General features: G+C 38.4%; 1 protein-coding gene across 1 annotated transcript; it reads right to left on the reverse strand.

Moving 5' to 3' along the window:
- Positions 1–2,650: 2,650 nt before the first annotated feature.
- LOC132118260 (fidgetin-like protein 2) lies at positions 2,651–17,328 on the reverse strand. The gene is made up of 3 exons (XM_059527964.1): positions 17,171–17,328; positions 15,276–15,418; positions 2,651–6,096 (listed from the first exon to the last, which is right to left on the reverse strand). Exons 2-3 carry the CDS (start codon positions 15,298–15,300, stop codon positions 4,055–4,057), a joined length of 2,067 nt encoding a protein of 688 aa, XP_059383947.1. The 5' UTR covers positions 15,301–15,418; positions 17,171–17,328; the 3' UTR covers positions 2,651–4,054.
- Between the last annotated feature and the right edge of the window lie 7,764 nt (positions 17,329–25,092).

Raw genomic sequence — 25,092 nt, forward strand, 5'->3', positions numbered from 1 at the left:
CATGTAAAGTGAAGCCAATCTACCAATTGACCTGTACAGGAAGATAAGCCATTAAAGTTTTTCAACATATTCTCTTTAATATTGTGTAATACTTTTTTTTTTCTTAAAATACAGTCTTTTCTGAGGTAGACCATTACAGTTCAAGAACATTATCATTTTTATAACAGACATCAAAAAAAGACATGAAATAAATATTTTCATGTACAATATGCTGCAAAATGAGGTAGAAATGGTTACAGAAAATGTACAAGAACAAGATTCAAGAACAAATTTATTGTACTTATAGATTCAAAACAGCTAATTAATGACAATTTTGTTGGACAAACTGTTAAACTGCTCAGTATCTTTGTGTTCCTGTTTTGAAATCAGCAAAATATCCGTATTTGCCTATGATATCTTAGTAAAAATCTCAGTTTGAATGAATGGAAATTGGTGCTGAATTTTTCTACACAAGATTATGTATTTGTGCATGTTGGATCTTGGATGTCCCTGAGTCTGTCAGGTTCTGTAGGTTTTTGCCAATTCGGAACTGATCAATATGTGCTCTTGGCGTCATTCTGATTGACCTGTGTAGCATGAGTAAAGCCACCAGCTGTACTTGAAGAGCCGAACAGTGCTATAGGGTTACTCGACATCAGTCAGAATATGGCTTCTCCAAAAGGCTGTTTGTAAGATAGAGGAACGGGGGATGGGAAAACAGCTCAACACATGGCTATACAGGGCCAGCAACCAAGGAGACAAACCATTGTGCTAAGAGCATGGGGTGTGCTGGGGTAAAGGAGTGATCAGCGGCTGTTAACTTTAATTATAAACGTAATATCAGGTTCTTCAGCAGTGGTGATTTGAAGACATCTAATTACTCCATGCAACTTTTATGTACCTTATAAACCAAAAAAGATTAACATTTTGAACATTGGTAGAGGCTGCTCCAACTTTATACATTACACATAATAGTATAACACAATTTATGATTAGACATGATTAGCTGCCAATTATATATATATATATATATATATATATATATACAACCCGAATTCCGGAAAAGTTGGGACGTTTTTTAAATTTTAATAAAATGAAAACTAAAGGAATTTCAAATCACATGAGCCAATATTTTATTCACAATAGAACATAGATAACGTAGCAAATGTTTAAACTGAGAAATTTTACACTTTTATCCACTTAATTAGCTCATTTAAAATTTAATGCCTGCTACAGGTCTCAAAAAAGTTGGCACGGGGGCAACAAATGGCTAAAAAAGCAAGCAGTTTTGAAAAGATTCAGCTGGGAGAACATCTAGTGATTAATTAAGTTAATTGATATCAGGTCTGTAACATGATTAGCTATAAAAGCTTTGTCTTAGAGAAGCAGAGTCTCTCAGAAGTAAAGATGGGCAGAGGCTCTCCAATCTGTGAAAGACTGCGTAAAAAAATTGTGGAAAACTTTAAAAACAATGTTCCTCAACGTCAAATTGCAAAGGCTTTGTAAATCTCATCATCTACAGTGCATAACATCATCAAAAGATTCAGAGAAACTGGAGAAATCTCTGTGCGTAAGGGACAAGGCCGGAGACCTTTATTGGATGCCCGTGGTCTTCGGGCTCTCAGACGACACTGCATCACTCATCGGCATGATTGTGTCAATGACATTACTAAATGGGCCCAGGAATACTTTCAGAAACCACTGTCGGTAAACACAATCCGCCGTGCCATCAGCAGATGCCAACTAAAGCTCTATCATGCAAAAAGGAAGCCATATGTGAACATGGTCCAGAAGCGCCGTCGTGTCCTGTGGGCCAAGGCTCATTTAAAATGGACTATTTCAAAGTGGAATAGTGTTTTATGGTCAGACGAGTCCAAATTTGACATTCTTGTTGGAAATCACGGACGCCGTGTCCTCCGGGCTAAAGAGGAGGGAGACCTTCCAGCATGTTATCAGCGTTCAGTTCAAAAGCCAGCATCTCTGATGGTATGGGGGTGCATAAGTGCATACGGTATGGGCAGCTTGCATGTTTTGGAAGGCTCTGTGAATGCTGAAAGGTATATAAAGGTTTTAGAGCAACATATGCTTCCCTCCAAACAACGTCTATTTCAGGGAAGGCCTTGTTTATTTCAGCAGGACAATGCAAAACCACATACTGCAGCTATAACAACAGCATGGCTTCGTCGTAGAAGAGTCCGGGTGCTAACCTGGCCTGCCTGCAGTCCAGATCTTTCACCTATAGAGAACATTTGGCGCATCATTAAACGAAAAATACGTCAAAGACGACCACGAACTCTTCAGCAGCTGGAAATCTATATAAGGCAAGAATGGGACCAAATTCCAACAGCAAAACTCCAGCAACTCATAGCCTCAATGCCCAGACGTCTTCAAACTGTTTTGAAAAGAAAAGGAGATGCTACACCATGGTAAACATGCCCCATCCCAACTATTTTGAGACCTGTAGCAGAAATCAAAATTGAAATGAGCTCATTTTGTGCATAAAATTGTAAACTTTCTCAGTTTAAACATTTGCTATGTTATCTATGTTCTATTGTGAATAAAATATTGGCTCATGTGATTTGAAAGTCTTTTAGTTTTCATTTTATTAAAATTTAAAAAACGTCCCAACTTTTCCGGAATTCGGGTTGTATATATATATATATATTTCTCATTTTCTGATCTTTGGGTTGTTTCTTTTTTGCTCCTCAAGTACTTACATTGGTTGTTTTAAAAGGGCACTGACATATGCTTTGTACCTTGGTTTCTGAAAACAGTTGTCCAACAAAATCAAGCGTCTTGTTTGCCATCTACAATAACACTTCATGAAGACAATCATCACTCCATCAAAAATCTACATCAAAAATAAAGGGTAAGGATAAGGGAAAAATTTTCAATAGAGTTAAAAACATGTATTTATGGCATCAGATATTCTCTGAAATACCTGAATTACATTCATTGTTCGTCTTTGTAGCATTTTCAAGTTTCACCTAAGAGGTAACAGCACAGATGCAGTGTGTATACAGGTCTGTGTCAGGTCTGTTGCTCACCTCCAACCTCAATGCTTACTACTAAGACCCTAAGATTACATACATTCTTTATTTATCATTTCTGAGGTAAAGAAATTCTTCCTGAGTATTTCAAACAAGACTACATATACTAATAAAATAAACTGAGTAAAGCGAGAAAATTGTCATTCTTGGGCCCTTGCTTGTTTTTTTTTGTTTGAGGGTCCTGCGCAAAGGCTCTCACAAGATTGTGAGGAATTTGATGGGTTGTTTACATGTTGTATTTGAGGAAATATTTATTATCTTCAATAAAGTGTTCTGAAATAAGTGTATCAACAGTAAAAGTCTGTCTTTCTATTATCTGAGTTTCTATGGATTAGCATTTTAACACTTTTTGGGTAGCAATGCATACTCTTTTGGTAAAATGACCATTTTGACAAAAAGTGCACAAGATTTGACCGTGGCCTAACAATCAACTTTGTAAAATACTGTTGCTTTCTTCCCTTAGAGGTTGCATAACAGTAAATACATTTTGGTGAATGCTTTGACTCTGACATTATATTGTTGGTGAGCATTTTTGGTACAAACAAAGTAGTTTTGATATATCCTAAGCCCTTTAACACCAAAAGATCTTTAAAGTAAATCAACACAAATTAAACAACACCACTGGAGTGGACTGGCAATAAATAGGATCCTGAGAGTTATAATTAATGGGTTTTTTTTCAGGAAAAGTCAAGTTATATATAACCTCCAGGTTTAATCCAGGATAAAGGCTAATTGGAATTCCAGTGAAATTCCAAAATATAATTCAGACTTTCTATCAGATATGCCAAGCAACTAATAAATGCCCCTTCAAGAAAGGCCAAAAATTTCATTTCTTTGGGAAAAAAATAAAGTATATGTATATTTATAGAAAAAAACAACACGCCATGGTATGTTTCCTAGATTAAATGCAAAATGCCTCCCCACCATAAACTGTAATTTCAAGTCCAACACTTTTGGCTGCAAAAAGTAGTTAAAAAAAGAAAGATAAACATATAGCAGTCCCAAACCAGTGGCTGACTGGGTTCTCAGTGACTATAAACCTTGCTCCACTCCATACAAGTGGCCAGTTCTTTGGGGGTGCTGTGAGGTCGTACCTTGCAGAAAGCATTTTCAAAGTCTTGGAAGGTAGGAGAAGAAAGGGATGAAGGGAGGCCGTGCAAGGGCATGGGTGCAGAGGTAGAAGCTGATGCCAGAGCCTGCTGGCAGAGCTGCAGCAGCTCCCAGACGGAGAAGCCTTCTGAACGCTGCAGTACTGCTGACATCTCCCTTTCGCCTAGACTGCAGCCTTGGGGCGCCAGCGCCTGCAGAAGCACATGTCTGCGTGTGTTTCCATCTGGCAGGCCTATGTGGTAACGCTTGGTGAAGCAGCGCATAAGGGGATCTTTGATCAAATCAGGCCGTCTCGTGGTGCACACAACCAGAACCAGGTTGCTCTGACCATGCTGAATCTTCTCTAACTGGGCCTGCAGTTGCTGTCTGAGACCTTCCCCCTCAATGACCTCCACGTCACTGAGCATCACCACTGCAGGTTGTCGGGCTGTTTCTACCAAGAACAGAGTGGCAAGAAGTTGCTCTGCTTCTCCTTTCGGTTTAGAGGCCAAAGTTGCACAACTCAGCCTATAGAAGGTAGCACCCAGTTGAGATGCCATGGATCGTACCAGTGTGGTTTTGCCCCCTCCTTGAGGACCAAACAGCAGGACGGTTCTGGGTGGGCGGATGGCAGGGTTGGGTCGAAGGACAGGCCACAGCACATCTTCCTCCAGCGCTGCTTTGATGTGACTGTTCCCAGCCAGTTCACTCCAAAGTAAAGCCGGACGGCAATCTTGCAGTTCCTGGCTTACTAGCTCCAGCATTTGGGGCTCCATGCTTTTCATGGGATCGGAGCGCTTCTGAGACCGATGCTGGGAGAAGCCTTGCTCCGCATTTCTGTTCTTCCCAGTCATGGCTGCCGGTGGACTGTAGTCCCCTGCGGCTCCATACGTTCTGGAAACCAAGGGCTTTAGCCCACTGTACTTCCCCACTCCGTCTCCTTCCAGGTTCGACTGAGATGAAGGTTTACTAGGCTTAAAGGCTTGAGGATCTGTGTCGCCTGTTCCAAAGCCATTTCCATGGCACTCAGCTTTATCAGGGACCCCATATGGAGAATCTCCCCCAGCTTTTATGGGGTCATAGCTATATTTCCTATAGCGTGAATTGTCTCCATCTTCCTCATCCAGGGTCATCTCAAATGCTTTTCTCTTCAGAGGGCCACCTGGCTCTGAGCCCCCTAGACTGCTGTTCTGATAACCATAACTGCCAGCAACCACTGTGGGTCTCGATGGAAGTGGAGAAGGGGTGGCTATGCCTGAGGGGATGTAAGGGCCTGTTGGATGGGTGTAGCTAGGAGCAAGGCTAGTCTGGTGAGCGTAGGTGTTAGGGGGGTAGTTGTAAATCGGGGTAGAAGGTGTGTAACTGGGGAGAAGTGTGGGGCTAGGCTGAAGGGCATGTAATGAAACTGGTGGAAGTGCTGAACTGGGTTGGGTGCAGTACCCTGATGAAAGGTAGGTGCCATTATAACTGGGTGGGTAGTCACTGGAATGGGGCCCACTGCAGGAGCTGCTCCCACTGTATCCCGAGTCTGAAAGGTTAACTGCTGACACATTGCCAGAGCCTGGTGGACCTGCTGATGTGGGAACCACCTTTGTTCCAGACAAACCATCATGAGAAGGAGGCACTAAGGGATACCCCCCATCAGTGCTGTGCGTTAGAGGCCAAGGTTCCAGTTCGCTTTTCTGCCCTCCATTAAGGGCCCCAAAGGCTCCAGGCTCAGGGTATGTGCCCACAGCAGGACGTTCGTATGGTGAGTCTAGCATTCCAGAGTATTTCTCAGCATAGCGCTTCAGCAGGTTGGAGGCAGTAAGCGCTGAAATGTCATCATTTGCCCAGGCATAGCTGTAGGGGCTGCGGCTGGGGTAGAGCTCAGACTTGTGGGCAGGGGATGAGGTGGTGGAGGACACGTCCAAATGCTGCTCAGGCCACTGGCTCAGGGGCTGTGCATGCTCCGGGTTCCAGTGCATCTTCAATAGGCCTGCCGGAGACAGCAATTTGTTAGATTATGCAAGTTATATGTATGCAACTTATATGTATATATCAACAGCATGTGTTCATATCCTTCACAAATCAATCTTAGATCCGGTTAATTTTTTTCCTATCAAAGAATTATAAGATTAGGTAAAATGACTAAAGACACATTATGGCTGATAGCAGGGCTTTTTTTTTTGCCTGGTAATAGGACTCTTTTGGTATTGTGCGTGCATGCAGAGAGAGTCTTTCTTTTTCTGCATTATGTATAAAAGAAAAGGGCTGTGAATTTGTTCCTTTCAAGCCCTCAGCCATGTAGCAGCCTTGTGTTACCATCTGCAATTCTCTCAGAGGAGAAACTGTTATCAGCCATTGGATGTTTCCCTCAATACATCCCCTCCCACCACCACAGTCCATCCACAAAGCAATTCTCCAAAAGGCCTCTGTGGCCAGCTTGACAGAGGGAGGCAAAAAGAGGGAAGAAGGAACAGAGGGGGAGATGGAGGGGACCATTTGGGGAAAAAATGGGGGGGGGGGGGGGGTGGTGGACAAAATAGTTGTGCTATTCAATGGCCACTTCCCATAAGCACTGGGAATGTGGAATGTCCTTTCCTCTGGCTATCCTGTGATTAATTATGCTGACCTAATATGAAGGAGATCTTAATGGACATGAGGAAAAATAAATCTGAATAAAAAAGAAAACATTTTCTTTTCCACATCCAGTCTCAACCCTCAAATTAGCTTTTCTGTGCTTCTAAAAGTGCAATACACTTGACAGCATTGAAGTTCAAAGGCACTTCATAAAAAAAAAAAATTAACTTAAATAAACCATCACAATGAATCAAATTGCATCTTAACAGCATAAGAAATATACTTTTTTTTAGAAGTATGCATAATTTATGTATGTTATAATAGTAAAAAGATTGAAATCCTTTAAAATGAAATAAAATGTTTTCTTGTTCTTGAGAATTTCAGGGAGCAGAAAATAGTTTTAAAACCAGTCATTTCATGAGGGTCTGCAACTGCTCCTTCCACAGGCATTAGCTAGCCTAAATTCCATACATAGCTTGGCATTATTGAACTGTCAGGAATCAGCCTGGGGTGAGGGCTACGGGGGAAATGAGGTTGTAAAAGGAATAAACTGCAAATCTTCATCGTAGGCTGCAGTCTGAGGAGAAAGTGATAAGTTATTCACTCTTCTGTGTGTGCAAGCTGCAGCTTTATTGCAATTTAAATCAAGTTTCAGTCGTGTGCGCTATGTTCCACCTCACTCCTTTTCTCCCAAAAAATCGGCCCTCCCTCTTTGTGTGCTCTTTCTCTTTCTCGAACTCTCGCTCCTCCCTTTGGCAAACCCTCCCATGTGTGTCTTCAGATTACGCCGGCTATTTATTCCAAAAAATCACATCAACAGACCAGATGGCCATTGGATTACCATGTCCTTCATATTCATTTCTAGAGCCTTAAGTTCCCCACACACAAATTAGCACCTTACTGCTATAGCCGATTTAAAATATAACTACAAGATAAAAACAAAAAAATCTTCAGAATTTGTAAACAAGATGAACACAGGTAAAGCATTTGGTCATTGTAAAGTCAGTAGATACAGTATTTGTCCAGCAGGACAATCCCATCTGCAGACTGGTTTTTGAGGTGCTGTATGGAGTACAATAATGGGGCCAGTGTGTGACAAAGATGGATGGCAGCCCAGAGGAGCTCATAAAACCTGGAACGGTTAGAGAATGAGGAGGGGAAATGGACAGCAGGCGCTCCGGCCACTGTGTGTGCATGTGCATGCACACGCATGAGTCTATCTGAGAGGATATGGCTTGACATTAGGGAAGTCATTCAGGCGGCCACACTGCTGTCCACTGCATCAATTTACATAAGAGTACATGCACCAAGACACATGGGAAAGCACTGCCAAACTGAACATGGAAGTGCCATTTTGGGCAGGCTTCAAGAAGAAAGATTTAACATTTATATCCCAATACCCGGCTAAAAATGATATCCATTAGCATTAAATAAACCACAGATGAGCTGGTCTGCAATTAGAGCTACGCCTCAGCAGGGACTCTAATAATCTAGATGTGATTTAATCTGTGTTTCTATTTAAATCACAACAGCTTCTGAGATTAACTCATTCTGGGCATTTGAGAATAGATGGTCCAATTACACCAGTAGAAGTGCAAATGACCACTGAAGGCCATTTATTTCTGTGAATAAATGACAGAATCAAGCCAAGGAATCAATCATAAGGTATGTCAATAAAGAGTTAGATGATACGTTTTGTGAAATATAGCTGCATTCACATAAGAACAAAAAATATTCTATTAAAAAAAAAGATCACTTAAATTCTCTCCGTTTACATTTTAAGGTTTTTTATTGCCATTACATTTGTCTTGCCCAAGCATGTGCAGCATAAATATAACAAGACATTATGCACTGTAAAATAAAGTAGAATACTGTTTATACTACTGATTATAATAACAAATTTTAATGTGAATATGAATAAAAAACATTTAAGTAGTGCAAAACATTTTATTTAATTTTTTTGATTTTATATATTTTATGCAAAGAATGTAGCAATTAACTAATTGAAAGTCTTTTTTTATGTTGGTCAATATAGCAGTATAATTAAAAAAAAAATTATAAAAACTTTCTAGTTGCAATAAGCCATAACAAACTAATTCTGTTTGAACCTAAACAATGACTGAAAAATGATGAAGTGCGTATTTAAACAAAAATAAATAATTGGAGAAAAGAGAGATTTCATTGACTTAAGACAGATAAACAAAACGGCAAAGTATGTTATGAGTTTAATTGTTATGCTGGATACATGCTGGAGAGTGCAGCTTTGTCTCAACATGGTTTCATTCTCAAGGGCCATATAAACAAAACTTCATTGTCTGCATGGGAGCTCCTGGCCATTGCTTTGTGTGAACCGCGACAAGTGGTTTGCCGTGGTGGCTCTATACGGGTCCGAGGCTGGCAGGGAGACAGATGTTTCCACTGGTCGTCTTACTGTCTGTGTGTCCATTGTTGCACAGTCCATCCAGTGGACGTCCTCCTGGCCTGACAATCCTGTTGGTCCTGAGACAAAAGCTGAGGGATCCTATTGTCAGAAGCCTGCCTAATTATGGAAATCTTATTAATCTATTCAGCAGTAGTGCGCTGACAGCCTTTGTGCCGTCCTGGGATTTATTGAGGGTTCTTTTGTAAATGTGCGCGTGTGTTTGTTTGTGCGTGCCATCTTGAGTTCACAGATGTGATCTGAATAAAATTACTAATCAGTATATATCAGCAGATTACAATAAAGTGCTGCTAGGGAGTTAGGATAACCAAAATATTAGTTATGATTTTGACTCGACCACTATGTTACTACAAGCAGGTTGCGGGAGCAGGATGCTCAGTTTTTCACAGCTCCCCAGGGGTCCATGTGCACTTTCAGGCAGCGTCACTTTTGTTTTCCTGCCCGGAGGAACAAAACCTACATGGATGCAACAAGCCTTCTGGGACACGGGGCCATTAAACCAGGCAGATTGCACAGGGGCCAGTTGTAAACAGGACCAGCCTGAATCAATCCAATCAGGCATTATTGTGGGCACCCACTCCCTAAACCCCACACATTGATTTAAGTAGGTTTATCTACAAAAAGACCCCCCCCCCCATTGCATATTCAAATATAAATCTACAAACACTGTTTGCGACACGCAGAAAAGAGTGTACTTGCATTTATCTGCCCTAAAACTGTTGAAATAGGAGACAACTTTAAAAGGCAAGCGACAGGAAATAACCACACACACACATACGAATTTGATTAATTAGGACCCATCTCTGTTAATAAAACATCAAAACAACATGAAAGAGGTAGTTGTACGGTTAAACAGTGAGCATCCTGTTAGGAATTATGTCCCGAAACTTCAGCCCACAGTTCTGGTATGTGTGGAACTCCCTTTGAAGGACGCAGATGCTGCAAAAGAAGGGCTCTTTCAAGATAGAAGAGAGAGAGAGAGAGAGAGAGAGAGAGAGAGGGAGAAAGATGAGAGTAGATCTTGTTGAAAAGAGTGCAGAGGGATTCTACATGAATTAATCACCTCACTGCAGATAAGATGGCAGCCTGTGTTCTAATCATCAGCTGATTTGTATTCTGTAAACAGACATCTCTAAATCAATGCTTTAGTCAGAGGGACTGCAAAATGTCGATGATGAAGCCTATCGGACACTTTAAAGTCATGCAGATCCTTTACAGTAGTTATTGAAAATCAAATGCAGGGTTTATTTGTATACTTTTTAATGATAATTACAATTCTAAATAAATAAATAGCATTGAGATATACAATATTTACATATTTCAATATACTGAACAGAAATTTTAATTTAAAAAAAATCACAAAAATGGGCTTGAATATCCAGTTTTCAAATATCTTTGAATGGAAAATAATAAAGAAACAAGTGTGAGATCCTTCCTCAAAAATCCTGACAACATCTCCTCATAATTTACAAGGCATGCATAATAGGCCATAACTATGATAATATATATAAAGTGATGCATTAGTTACAGAAGTGTGGTTAACATGATCTCTCTGTTGCTCTTTCTTTCTGCTCATCTGTTCCCTTTTCATGGGCCTAAAAAGATATCATGGCAGAAGAGGCGGTGGGTCTTACGAGTTTTCACACCTGCTCCTCAGCGCACTGCCAGACACCATGGCTCTTTTCAGCCAGGCCCTGTGGGGTCCCTAGAGGAAGAAGCCTATCTGCTAGAGTGGCGGTGAAGGATCTGAATTTTTTTTCTCTCTCTCTCTCTCTCTCTCTCCATTTGAGCTGCAGTCCATAACCTCTGAGCTTTGAAGTTGTTATTACTTGGCCTTTTGGGACACTGTAAGTGTTGCAATCTGTGGGTTCATGTTGATGATGCCTACAGTAAATATTGAGTCTAACAGCATAAGAAGGATGACAAATCAGCAATGTGACAAGTGTATTACGTAATGTAGGCTATTACTCATGATAAAATGATTAAAAATATTGAATATTTGCACATTTTAGATTGTATACACATTTTCCTTTAAGTCTGAAATCAAAACAATTATATAGGCACATTAGGGGGGAAATGAAAGTGCATGTTGTCAAGCACAATATCTGTAATCCATATGTATCATTACTCATATTGAGCTAAAAATGAGAGAAACACACAGCCTTGGTGGTTTGAATGAATGAATAGATGCTTATAATTTTAGAAACAGCATCCCCATCCCCCTGACCAGCTAATTCTTGTCCACAAATGGCCAAATGCCTGGCACCCCTCCCCTTTAGGAAAAACAGGGTTCCTATTTTCTGTGTCCGCAGGCCAGGTTTAGGTCATTGTGTCCACTAATATATCAAAGAACAGCTGTCCTAAGGCTCTGTGATGACCAATCACCCCCTTCCATCTGTCTCTCTTACCCAATCTCTCCTTCATCTCCCCCGTTCTCCTCCATCCCCTTCTTCCAATCTCTCTCTTTCTCCCCTCTCCCTCCTTCCTTTCCACCCTGCCCCCATAAGGAGTTCCCGGATTGCGTTGTTTAATGAATGTTTTTTTGTTAATGACCCTACAACCGTGTTGGGATTTTCAGTGTGCACACTCAAAAATATGACTTGGAATGGATTAGGTTTATTATAGTTAAGTACAACTAATCACTAAAAACAATTATTACTTGAAATCAAGGTAATACATGATATTAATGTGTCTTTATTACACAGGTTCCATGCATTTACAATTAGAATCTAAATTAATTTTGCATAGTTACATGTAAGTAACTCTAAGACAAACCCTAATCCTTACCATATAGTAAGTACATGTAGTTAATTGATATCACTCAGTACTTAACTGTAAAATTACACTGTAACAATGACACAAATTAAAGTTTAGCAGAAATCTATACTAACTGAAACAAAATAAAACATACAAAATTAAACTTATAATTTCCAAGGCAATAGTTCTAATTTTTGTTAGTTTAAGCTAAATTACTAAAACTTAAAAAGCATCAATGTGTTTCAACTCTTTTTGTTCATATAATGAAAATCAGTGGGGCCCAAAACCAACACTGGACCTCAGTGACTTTCACAGCGTGTGCAAAAAAAAAAAAAAAATAACAAGCACTGCAACATTTTACTCACTGTTCTAAAGTCATACAGGTTTGCAACAACGTACAGTAAAGGTGATGACACAGTTTTCACTTTTGAGTGAACTACATCTTAAATTAGAGAACCACGGACAAGCCCTTTGAGAGATATCTCAGAGCATAGAACAATAACCCTCAAAAGCCCGGGACTTAATTGGAAGCGTAATTATTGCAGCAACGGGTCTAATGAGCTGTCTTCAAGGATGGTGAGATGATGAGCAGAGGCGGGAGGTCCCAGGCAGAATGTGTATCTCTAAGCCCCTTTCCGTACAGCCGCCATTTCTCTTCCATCTCACTGCCTACACTGCAGGCTAATTAAAGTCCATTCACACCCACCACTAATGACCCCGCACTCATTCACACAAACACTTCAGCACCTTGCCTGTTTACTCAAGGGTCCGCATGCCCCTCCAGAGCTGCATTCACCCCATCGCTCTCATTAGAATAGATGTGTTGGATGCTCGTTGTTAATCGCTTCTTATAAAGCATTCAGCGCGCCCCTTCCCATAGACCCAACTCAAAGCCTTAATGACTTACCAGATGCAATTAGAGTGCTTCTTCAGCCTGGGCCTTCAGTGTGGAGAAGCAAAGAAATGAGGTCATAGCAAAGTGAGAGCTGAGGCTATGCTTGTTTCTCTTTGGAATATGCTGGACTGCAGGGCCCCTGAGCAACAAGAGTTAGAGCACTCATGGGCTGCTGGCCTGGGACTGATTTAAGGGTGTGTTTGAAGTGCAGATTACAGATTCTTTGCACCAAATCCCTCCAGGAGTATCTATGGCCCCAGGAATCTCTCTCAGATTTCCTTGAATACTCTGAACACTCTTCAGCTTGCGGTTCCTACTTACGTGCTCATCAGAACAACTCTTATAATTGTTTGTGGATTCAACAAGAGTGCATGCAACTGCGTGTAACAGACCTCAAACAAAATCCTCAAATGTGCATACAGAGTACAGATATGCTTGTCTTCTCCAATCAAACATAAACACTGATGTCAGAAACGCTTTACAAAGTTGCTTCACAAAGAAAATTCCAGCATGGATGTGACACTATTCACATCTATATTGCATAAGCTGCCCTACACTCACCTGACTCTGGTGACTTATGAATGAGGAAGAATGAACAGGAAGGACATTTCAGGACTGGGAACGACTGTGAGAAAAAGGAATTTGCCTGAGTTTAAAAGCTTAAAGAGTAAACAGGAGGGATAGCTAACACCTTTGTGTGCTGTCCTAATATCACACTAGACTTTCAGGGTGAACAGTCACATGCACATTCGTACAGCCCACAAGTATCAAACTTCAGAAACAAGCAGACCAGTTCCTGAATCCAAATGCATGCTGTAGGACTTGAAAATCAGGATCTGTGACATTAGCCATCTCAAATTTGTGGCTAAAAGGTGTGTACACTAAACAGCACACAAACAACTGTCCAGATCCTCAAAGAATTCAAAATATTCTAACATGGCTTTGTGACATTTTTGAAAATAAAGTGTGAAAAGAGAGACCGACTAGACAACAAACATTTAAAAACTTACTTTAAAAATGACTGATTCATTATACTGGGACAAGCATATCATAACAAATTATAAATATAAATTAAAACATAATTTCTATACACACTAAATTCTGGAGTTCAGTAAGGTTTTTAAAATATATTGGAACATAATTTATCTGAATTAGAAATCCTTTGTAACATAATAAATGTTTTTTCGAGGTAACTGAATGCAATTTAATGCTGAATTGAGGTATTAAAAAAAGGTATCTTAAAAAATTACTGACCCCAAACTTTTGATGCATTGTTAAATATAACATTTTAAATTTATATTTGATTTTATTGTTTATTTTACTTTGGAGTTTGATACATCAAATAAACTGAATATTAAAAATTACAATATATACTGAAGGAATATATATAATAAAGAAAACATTGAAAAGTAAAGGTACATTGTTACTGCATCAAGGTAAGAATGTGGCTTTTAAACAACTGATCTTCAAGAATTTACAACCCATAAACTAAAATGGTACATCTAGTCATAAACTGTCATTTAAATTTAAATATAAAATGTTTCTTGGTGTGCACATTCTGAGGATTAACTAATTAGCTTCTATGGAAATGTGGAATAATCATTCGTATTGATTATAAAACCTCTTCCCCTCATCAAACCATTTTTTTTCTAAATCGCATTCACAGAATTCAGTTTGCATGACAAGAGGAATTTATCAAAACAAACAAAAATTAATTCCATTGGCACATCTGACAAAGGTCCTCTGAATGCCTCACTAAATGGAATTATACATATTAGACATCAATGGTAATTGGTTGATGCAATAACCTAGCATGCCAGCTTAAAGATATTCAAGCCGGCGACTCATTAATACATGATTACATCTCAAATAGAGGTGCCTTGGTCCTTTAGTTTGATTTCCCTCCCTCTTTTCATGTAACTGTCATGCCTATAAAGCACAGAGAAGAAGAGCTAAAGAGTGGAGAAAAAAAGCATCTCTTCAGGCAGAACTGGGGGAAGAAACCCCATGCTGGCCTACAAACAATGCTGTTTTGGAGAGGGCCAGAGCGGAGCTCAAATGAAGCATGGCAGGGAGGTTAGGAATGGGGGCTAAAACTGGACACGTCAGTTATTAGGAGCAGTGAGGAGGGGGAAGAGAAATGGAGAAACAGAGGCAGAAAAGAAGAGACAGAAAGAGATTCAGAAAAGGACAGAGATAGAGGAAGTAACTGTGTGATTAAGCTGGACACTGGCAGTGTCATCATCTCATCATGATGGTAGAGCCATTAGCTCACCCCCCACACCTCTCATACCTGCCATGACATAGACCTAAAAATAATGTGGCTTAAATCATTGTGAAGAGGAGACTAGGGAATTGATTTTTTTTAAAATGCACCATTGTTCAAACTGGTTTACCAACAAACTAAACAAGTAGCCGTAGGGGAATTTTTGACTAGTCATGAGTTGACAATAAGTTATTTATTGCATTATCTGTAGCTTGATGTCAAAAATGTTTAACTTACTATAGGGAACAATGGGACTCAGCATTCTGCGGATCTGGTCTCGATTACGGTAACAGTTCTGCGGGGAAACCCAGGTTAGCGTCTATACGACTGTAGTCCATCGCTTGCCGGTATTCACATTGGGACTCTAAAAAAACGTGTTTCTGGGGGAAAAAAAGAGGAGCAGCAGTGATCAGCAGGGGTGAATCATATACTCATACACAATTGTTTACATGTAAACATCAAGTTTATGATGCATAAATGTGAATAAATGACATACAACTAACAATCAAGAACCTCAAAGGCATCATCTCAATTTTATACAGGAGTGAAACAGGCACTCTAACTGTGGGCTGAACATACACGGGGTATTCATTAAGAGCCTGCACACAGACGTTAAGCTGATTGTATGGCTATGTGCAGCTTCTAAAGAGGGCTTTCTAAATCTCCCTGACAAAAAGCACCATGCATACCATAGCCGTTCTCCCTGCCTCATAACAGCAGCAGAGAGCATGCTTTCACAAAATTAAGCTCATTTCATCCCTAGCCACACACTCTCCTGGTTCAATTATCTCTCTCTCTTTTTCTATGACACATGCAAAAAGAACAACTAGCCTATATTGGCAACCACAAAAAGAATGAAAATTAAAAATTCCTAAAAATATATATATATATATACACACACACACACACACACACACACATATATATATATATATATATCCCATATGGATTTCCATACTATCACATGGGTTTTAAAACAGTATATATACAGTATATATATATATATATATATATATATATATATATATATATATAAATAGTCTTAGAAATTAAAATGCAAAGATACAACATTTTTAAATAATAATAATAAATAATACAAATTCAATATCAAGTGAATTTAGTTCATTACAAAACGCAGCATGAACAATCTGCTTTGTGTACTTCAAAGGAGAACGTTGTTTCTTCTCAAGTGAGCATGTAGGAAAGCTCACACATGAATGAAAAATATTACATAATAATGCTAGTCAAACAGTGTGGTTTCCAGCTCTGCTTTCAGGAAATGAAATTGCAACTGGCACACCATTCATTACAAAATTAGACATTAAATAATGATACAAACAAATTTAATTTACAGAATTTATGTTTGTTTATGTGTCATTTTTTTTTAATCACACAAGTATCAGTTTTTTAAAGAACCTAATCTGGTCAGGTTAACAATAAATTAGTGAACAAAAATATACTAAAGAACGATGTAATATAGTATATTTTAAGTTTATGTACACTTACAGTTCACGTAACTGCTGTTAAACTTCAGTTAATAATGTATATATTTTCTGTAGATATTTTCTTACAGTTCATGCTGACTTCATGATAAAAATGAGATATTGTGTGACACTCTACTTAATATAGAATATTTTTATGTTCATATAACCTCTGGTTTAATGATAAAAATTACAAACTGTGTAAAACTAAAACTATCAGAATTGAGACACATATCAGCTAAGGATAGAAAAACAAATCTTCATTCCAGGATGGTGCTTTTGGAAGAATTTAAACTCAAACATGGATCATTTTACATTTGCTCAATGACCGAAAAACTCTGCTAAACCAACAACCTCTAAACTTGCCTAGAATGAAGGCTGACACATCTATATATGCAACACATGCATACACATGCAGAGCCATACGCTTACAAACCGACACCTGCATGCAGTGTGGGGAATGCAGAAGAGGCTGTTTCACATTAAAGGAGGGAGAATGCCATGAAACAGAGAGAAGACGAGTGCACGCTATCAGGAGAAGTAGAGGACAGTGCAATGCAGAGTTAAGACTTTTAATCATTTACAGCTTCAGACAAGAACACCACCAGCAGCAGCAGCAATGTGTCCAGTTTAATAGTAAAGTAGACTCACCTACTCATGCCTGCGTTTTCAACATCAGATTCAAAAGCATAATCCCTGGAGCAGACAGGCTTGTGTGTGCAGTACTATGCTTTTTACCACATATGGGACACAACTCAACTCTCTCTCTCTGTCTGTCTCTCTATCCTTCTCTCTTTCCCTCCCAACCAGTAACAACAGAGCACCCACACACAATTACCCTCCCCCAGCTTTCCCCATCCCCCTCCCTCCCTCCCTCCCTCCCTCCCTCCCTCCCTCCCTCCCTCCCTCCCTCTCTCTCTCTCTCTCTCTCTCTATTTTTTGTTAAAACTATTTAAGCAAAGAGAGCGAAAGAGAGAATGAGAGGAGGACTATGGTGTGGGGGCAGCTGACCAATCATGCTTGGAGTGCAGGCTTGTATTATTTTTCTGAGAGAGAGAAACAGAGAGAGAGAGAGAAGGCTAGTTGTGGTGGAGGGAAAGGCAGAGGCTGAGCTAGGCTAGTCCCTGAGGGAATTAGCGTAAAGATGTTTATTTTGGTTGAAAATGGTCAAATTACTGCTGACTCTAAAATACTGGCCAATGCTTGATATATGGTAAACATCTTATTATCAAACATCACATATGTCTCAAACCAGTATGGAACTTCAATTCAAACTTTAAGTAAATCCAACATGACATTTCTAGACAATTCAACATCACAGACTCTCATTTATATAGTTATAAACATACTGGACTATCGTTTAAAATGTAGTCTCTATTTATATAAACTATTTATTTAGGAAGGATGCATTGAATTGATCAGGTGACAGCAGATACATTCATAATGTTGCAAAAGATTTCTGTTTAAAACTAATGTTATTCTTTTGAATTCTGAACTTTTAGAAAATCCACAGAGACGCAGAATAACTGTTTTCATAGTAATATGAAATGTTTCATGAGCAACAAATCAGCATATTAGAATGATTTTTTAAGGCTCATGTGACAATGAAGACTGGATTATTGTCTGCGGAAAATTCCAGTTAGCAAAAATAGGAATTAATTGTGTAGAAAAATATTATTAAAAATATATATTAAAAAGGTTACATTGTAACCACATCTCACACTCATATCAAATAAATGCAGACTGGGTGAGCATGATTGACTCAAATACATAAAAAAAAAATCATACTGACCACAAACATTTGAATGATAGTCTTAAACATTTGTCATTAAAATAACTTGCACCTCAGAGCTGCATTTCCCAAAAGTTTCATAAGCCTAAATAGATCGTAGTTCCTTTTGAGTCCACAATGTTGGGAAACACAGTCCAAATTAGTGGAAATTTCTAGACATTTTTTTAATTGACTGATTACTTTGTAGTTGCTAAGTGGACTTTCACAATTCTATATATATATAATTAATTATGAAAATGCAGAATTTATGTCTCAAGTCAGTACTAAATTCAACTTGAAGTGAGTCCAAAAATACTTTTCTAGACAATTTTAGATCACTCTCATATTTGTAGCTCTTAAATATACTCTTAACTTTTATATGGCAAGTTTTGTATTACCAAATTGTATCATTTATGCCTCAGTTTTGTAGAAATTTCCAGGCAATCACTAACTCTCATTTCTGTAGTTGTTAACTGAACTTGCGTCAGCAAAGGTCATGACCGCTACAGGAACATTTTATTGACACCAAAGTCCAGTTTGACATGCTCAACAATTCAGCTCTGCTTTTGTACCTATTTCAACATATAAGAAAATGCTGAATGATCCACTCAATACCATAATGAATTTCATTTTAACATTACAAATCAGTTTAGCATAATGTGTCAGTTCAAATGTTTGTGTGTGAACACATGATATGACTGCAGCTGCCACACTGACCATTTAGCATATTAGCATTGGAGGGGTCTGAAGTAATGGAACCTACATTCTATACAGACTCCCACATTTTCACAGGTGGACTGGAGAGTCCTATGCCTTTATTTTTGGAGCTCCTCAGCAATTTGCGAGGAGTGTAAAGAGTGTGCGAGGTTGTGTATGGAGCTTTTCTGCACAGCTGACGATCTGTTTTTAGAGTGCTGTGTTCAGCCATGTGCACCCAAATCCGTTGCATCCAAATCTAACACGTCACATTGCACTGGGGGTGAATCTCATTTGAAATACACCTAAAAACCAGAAAGCATGCAGACATCAATGTTTAAAAACAGGGGGAAGTGGGAAGGTTTTCAAGAAAAAGGGGAAAAAAGCAAGAGTTCAACACCCCTCTATGGAAAAGAGCCCACCATGCAACCAGTAACCAAGTCAACTCTACACAGCAACTTGCTCCATCAGCATCTATAAAACTATCCTTTGTCCAACAAAGGTCTTTTATCCCAAATGCTGCCATTCAGCACCACCCCCCATCAAAAGAAACTTCCTCACAAAAAGCCTTAACCGGTACTATTCTTAGTGGTGCTCCAGTGGAAATCACTGTAGCTCAGCACAAAGCATGGGGTGAAATGGTAGCTGCCCATTTTCATCCTTTTATTTCAACTCTTTGTAGCACAAAAGGGCGCAAGCAACCATTTAAAAAGTGGAAAGCTAAATACAACCTGCGGAAACGTCATTTAACTGTGCATCAGTATCTATTAATGGTGCAGTTTTCTTCCCAGGCTGACTATAATTGGGAGATGATAGTGGCTGTATGGGAACAGATTGGCAGGCCCTTGTGAGGATGCAGGCCCATCACTCTATCGCCCACAAGAAGAGAAAAAAATTAACCATTAATGCTGAGGCAAGCAGTCTGGCTACTGCAAGCCTGCTGAGTGCAGCACTAATGACCACAAAGCAGTCTTACTTCAGAGGGACAGAGTGGGAAAGAGTGAGTTTGACAGGTGTCACTCATAAAATCAACCTCATGCGTGTACAATTCACCACCCAGCACAACCTCAAACACCACATGTCTACTGACCCCATGATATCTTGAGCATATTAGATTATAAACACTAAAGAACCGAGCAGCTGAGCTTACTTAATGCAGGAGTCCAAAATAAACACAAAGGACGAGAAACAACGCTAATAACATAAAATGCTGAAAATCTCAATCTGACCTTATTGTTAGAGGTCATACCAGTTTTTAGCAGCTTTGCCGTCTTCTGCCTGTACAGTGCAGGGGGTTCAGGTGCACAAATGACAGTCCAGTGATGAATCAGGGTAATAAGTAATTTGGTTCAATGAGAAGCTGCAAGCCTTGCAGTCGTCCCCCGCTGGTACTCATTAAGCGAGCAAAAGAACAGGATTACTCCAGCATACCCTTTAATGAAGATGAAATGCTGGTGATTTTCAGTTTTAAGCTAAAATAGGCTGCGCTCATCTATGTAACAGGAATCCCATGCCTTATTACCAATAAGTGTCCATGACTTTCCCAGTAATTTCTAAATACAGGAATAAGAAAAAAAACGTTTTATTAATTTATACTAAAGGTTGGGGTCAGTAAGATATGTTTTATTCAGAAAAGATTTCAATTGTCAAATGTGACAACAAAGACATTTTTAAGATTTCTGTTTCAAATAAATGCTGTTCTTTTGAACTTTCTATTCATCAATGAATCCTGAAAAAAAATTATCAGGGTTTCTACTAAAAACATTTAATCGTTTAAGTTAAAATCCGTTTGAATTTTAGCATTGATAATAAGACTAAATCTTCTTATTCAAATCAGCATATAAGAACGATTTCTAAAGGATCATGTGACACTGACAGCTGGAGTAATGGATGCTAAAAATTCAGCACTGGATCACAGAAATAAATTAAATGAAAAAATATTTTGAGATAGAAAATAATCATTTAAAATTCTAATAATATAACACTGTTTTACTTAAATAAATGCGGCTTTGTGAGCATTTGAGACTTTTTTCAAAAACATAAAATATCTTACCAACCCAAAGCTGTTGAGATATATATATAAAGTGCATGTGTGTGTGTATCTGCTATTGCTGCACTATTCTGTTTAATGAGCTAATTTTCAGGTCTCATTTTAGGTGACAGCTGTACACTGCTGAGTGGTACACATGCCTGACAGAGGAAAAATTGTCATGCTTTTTTTTCCAGCAACCACCTAAAATAAAATGAGTCTATAATTAGACAATGCCATTTTAGAGCCAGAGAGAATGGCACTCCAGAAGACAAGTGGTCATTCTCTATCATAGCTGAACAAATACAAAATACGTCAATCATAAAAAAAAAGCCTTACACAAGGTATGATTGGAAAAATGTCAGGAACATACACAAAACATAAAAAGCTAAAAGCAATATATTTGGTTTGGTATTTATAATCAATAGCATGACATGATAATAAAGTGTGTCTGGACAATTTTTTAAGAACACGTTTGATTTGACAAATATACTGGGTTACTTTGAATTCCATAAGGAGATAAATAAATCCATACAAAGGATTCAGTTTGAACTGAATGAGGCTGGAGAACAAATTATTTAATCTTATCTCAGAGTTCATAATGTGTGCGTGACAAGATTTTTTGGGGGGGGGAGTGGGGGGGTGCAATGTGCATGAATGGGCATGAAAGTGGTGATAATCAGTCCCAGGCTGCTCAAGTTTGGTGATATGGTTTCATTAGCCGGCCAGGCGAGTGCAGAGTCTTCAGCAGAGATTAGGATGGACTGAAACTCTAGCCTGGCCTCGGTGTCCATAAAGAGGAGGGGAGTGGGTCAGATGGATTATTACTGGGTGTTTCAGATGTTTATTATTCTTATTCTATCTCTAACAGCTGAAAATTGGAGAATTAAGCAGCAGCCTGAGGGATCAGTACGGAGGGGTTAAATCCAGCACTTTGGCTCCACATAAAATACATTTTTCAGCTTTTTATGTGCTGCGCTTCCACACAGATGGAGTCTTGAGTCAATGGAGGAAGACAGAAAGCAATACAGAGATAAAGACACTAGCTGAATGTTTTTTTGTTGTTTTTGTTAATTCCTGCCTTTCAATGCCGATATTCTATCATCAATCTCTTTAATATCTCAATTTCTACTCAGTATCCCAAAGAAAGCAATGGGATTAAACAGAGGCTCCTGAGAAAAAGAACCATGAAATCTTACAAAAAGTTTCAAAAGTGAGCTAAACAAATGTCACAAACTCCTCAAATTTGACAAGATACCAAAGTCTAGATTACAGTATGAACTCAAACATAATCATTAACTGATAATCTGAGCTGTACAATCAACATGAAAACAAATTTGACTAAATCAATGACAATATGAAAGTACATTGCCAATAACATTCTGTTATTGGTTGGTCTGTGTATAATCAAGTTTCACATCACTGAAGGTTCTGCAATAGCGGGGATGGAATTCATTTCCGTGTGAAGCAGTAGAAGCAACTGGGCTCCATTTTTATGCCTTCTTTCCCCACAGACGCCCAGTCACGTCCAGGCAAGGCTGCTAATCTGGCTGGGAACATGTGACACAGCCCACAGAGAAACATGAACTTTCTATCTAATGCAGGCATGGCGTTTAGAGCAGCACAAGCAGGCCGTTGTGCATACAAAAGGTCACCTATGATGAATTTAGATTTTAATGCCATTCCAAACACAATATATGCATGCTCAGACTAGTTTAGACTGGAGCAGCCTAGAAGAAGATTCCCTGCTACTGCAAACATTAAATAAATAAAATAAAATAAAATAAGTGAGTTATGACATGACATACTATTCACATTGTTAATAGAGCTGTGTTGAAACCAGCTTATAGAAAAAGAATTGCAAAATATACCTGCAAAGATTCAGGGGAAGTGTGTGGTTTTACATTTCTTTGGTTAGAGTGCCAATGCATTTCTGAGGCTGCAAATGGAGTCAGATGAGAGTGCTTTAGAGCTCTAATTAAAGACAGAGGGTTAATCCACTAACTGCAAGGGGGAACTCTGGTTACTGTGGCTAACCACTCACATTTTTGCCATTCATGTGTTGCAGAACAAGACTGTGATTGTGTGTGTATTAAAAATAACTCACTTTTGTGTTGGTTCACATAATTACATGTCAGAGCTTTTTTACCTTACCTTTAAGTCACCTAACAATTTAAATGTCATACAGAAATTAGTTATTTGGATATTACCCAGGTTATTATAGTTAACAAAAAAAAAAAATATAATAATAATAATAATTATTATTATTATTATTAAATACAAATAAATATATTTAAAAAAAACTTATTTTTTCAACATTTCTCATTGTGATTTACTTTTTGCAACTTGAACTACAATAACTAAAGCTAAAACTGAAAGAAAAATTTATAAAAACCATGTAGACGTTAAAAAACAAACACATCAAAATGACTAAAACTTTAAAATGAAAATAGAAATTAAAAAATACTACTGGTCATTAGGCAAAATGAAATGAAATCAAATCAAATCAAATATTAATGGCATAAAGACTTATTAATGGTATGAAAACACGTAAAAATTACTAAAACTTTAAAATGGAAATTAAAATGGAAAAAATTAAAATACCTCCGGTCATTAGATAAAATAATATAATAAAAAATAAAATATGAATGGCCTAAAGACTTATTCCTAATTTTATGGTAACATATCTGAAACAGTCACAAATGCGAAATCTCAACAAAACATGAAGTATAAACATTCCAATTTTTTATTTTTTTTTCCTATAGGCAACATGTGAACAATAACTTTCGGTCTGCAACTCTGTGTCACTTGAGCTCCTCTGTCTATTCAAACCTCGCCAGACCCGTTGTGTCGGGATAACGTTTCCACCAACTCTTCCCTCAACACAGCCTGATGTCAGGAACTCTATATATAGCGGCAGCTCTGATTTGGCACAGATGAGTCACGGACAGAGAGATGGACACATTCCAGCTCACATACACAATACCAGCCGATTCTCACTTGCATGATTCATGAAGTTAACAGTTGCCACTCATCCGATCAATGTCATTGCACTTGACAAACAAAAAAAGTGACTGTTTACCATTCGAGGTGCTTACTTTGTTTACATTGGCTTTAAAAGACATAAAGGCAGCACTGTTGATTTCCTTTCTGCTCCTCTGTGATTGATAGTTTTCGACCAGCGACTCATTTGACGTATTGATCAGAGATGATTTGGTTTGTAAAAAAAAAAAAAAAAAAAAAATTATCTGTCAGGTGGTTTATCGGATGCACAGCATTAAACAGCAGTGATCAATGCCTGAAGCACGCACGGCTGAAAATATTCGGCTATGTGACAATTTTGATTGACATGAGTACAGTATATATCTAGCTGGGTGAAGGTTTGGTGCTCTAACAGAGAGCCTGAAGCTGCAATAAATTGAACAGGCTGAAACATTGGGGGGGCTGATGGAGCCAGAATGGCGTCTGGAGTGAGAGACGGAGACAGTGTGATACATACAACCCACCCACACTGCATGGAAAACTGTGGTGGTGAGCCATATTGCTGGTGCCTGTTTGCCCAAGGCTGTCAGTAAAGCTGAAATCAGCGTGTTTTTTAATAGTCTATCAATAAATGTGTATATGTATCAGAGCAGTATGCCATAGACTGCATCTGATCAAGACCAAGCAAAGAAACACTCAGGAAAGTCTCAGAATATTCCAGAAAAACAGACACAACAGAGCAGCAACAAAAGTCTCTTGTTCAGCTATGTTAGTATCTCCAATGACAATGAAGCCACAAACAGGTGTCCTCATTCAGGATTTTGTTTGCAGTTTAAATAATGGCATATATATATATATACATAGACTTGACTCCTTACAGATAGAGAGAGAGAGAGAGAGAGACATATATATATATATATATATATATATATATATATATATATATATATATATATATATATATATATATATAAATAGGACAAGTAGTACAATTCAAATGAGGATAAATGAGTTGTAGGTATTTAGTAGGGATGTTGATGACATTTTGGTAATAAATTATAGTTATAATACAGTTACAATTATAATATAGTCATT

The sequence above is a fragment of the Carassius carassius genome, chromosome 37 (assembly GCF_963082965.1).
Source record: "Carassius carassius chromosome 37, fCarCar2.1, whole genome shotgun sequence".
NCBI classification, from domain to species: domain Eukaryota; kingdom Metazoa; phylum Chordata; class Actinopteri; order Cypriniformes; family Cyprinidae; genus Carassius; species Carassius carassius.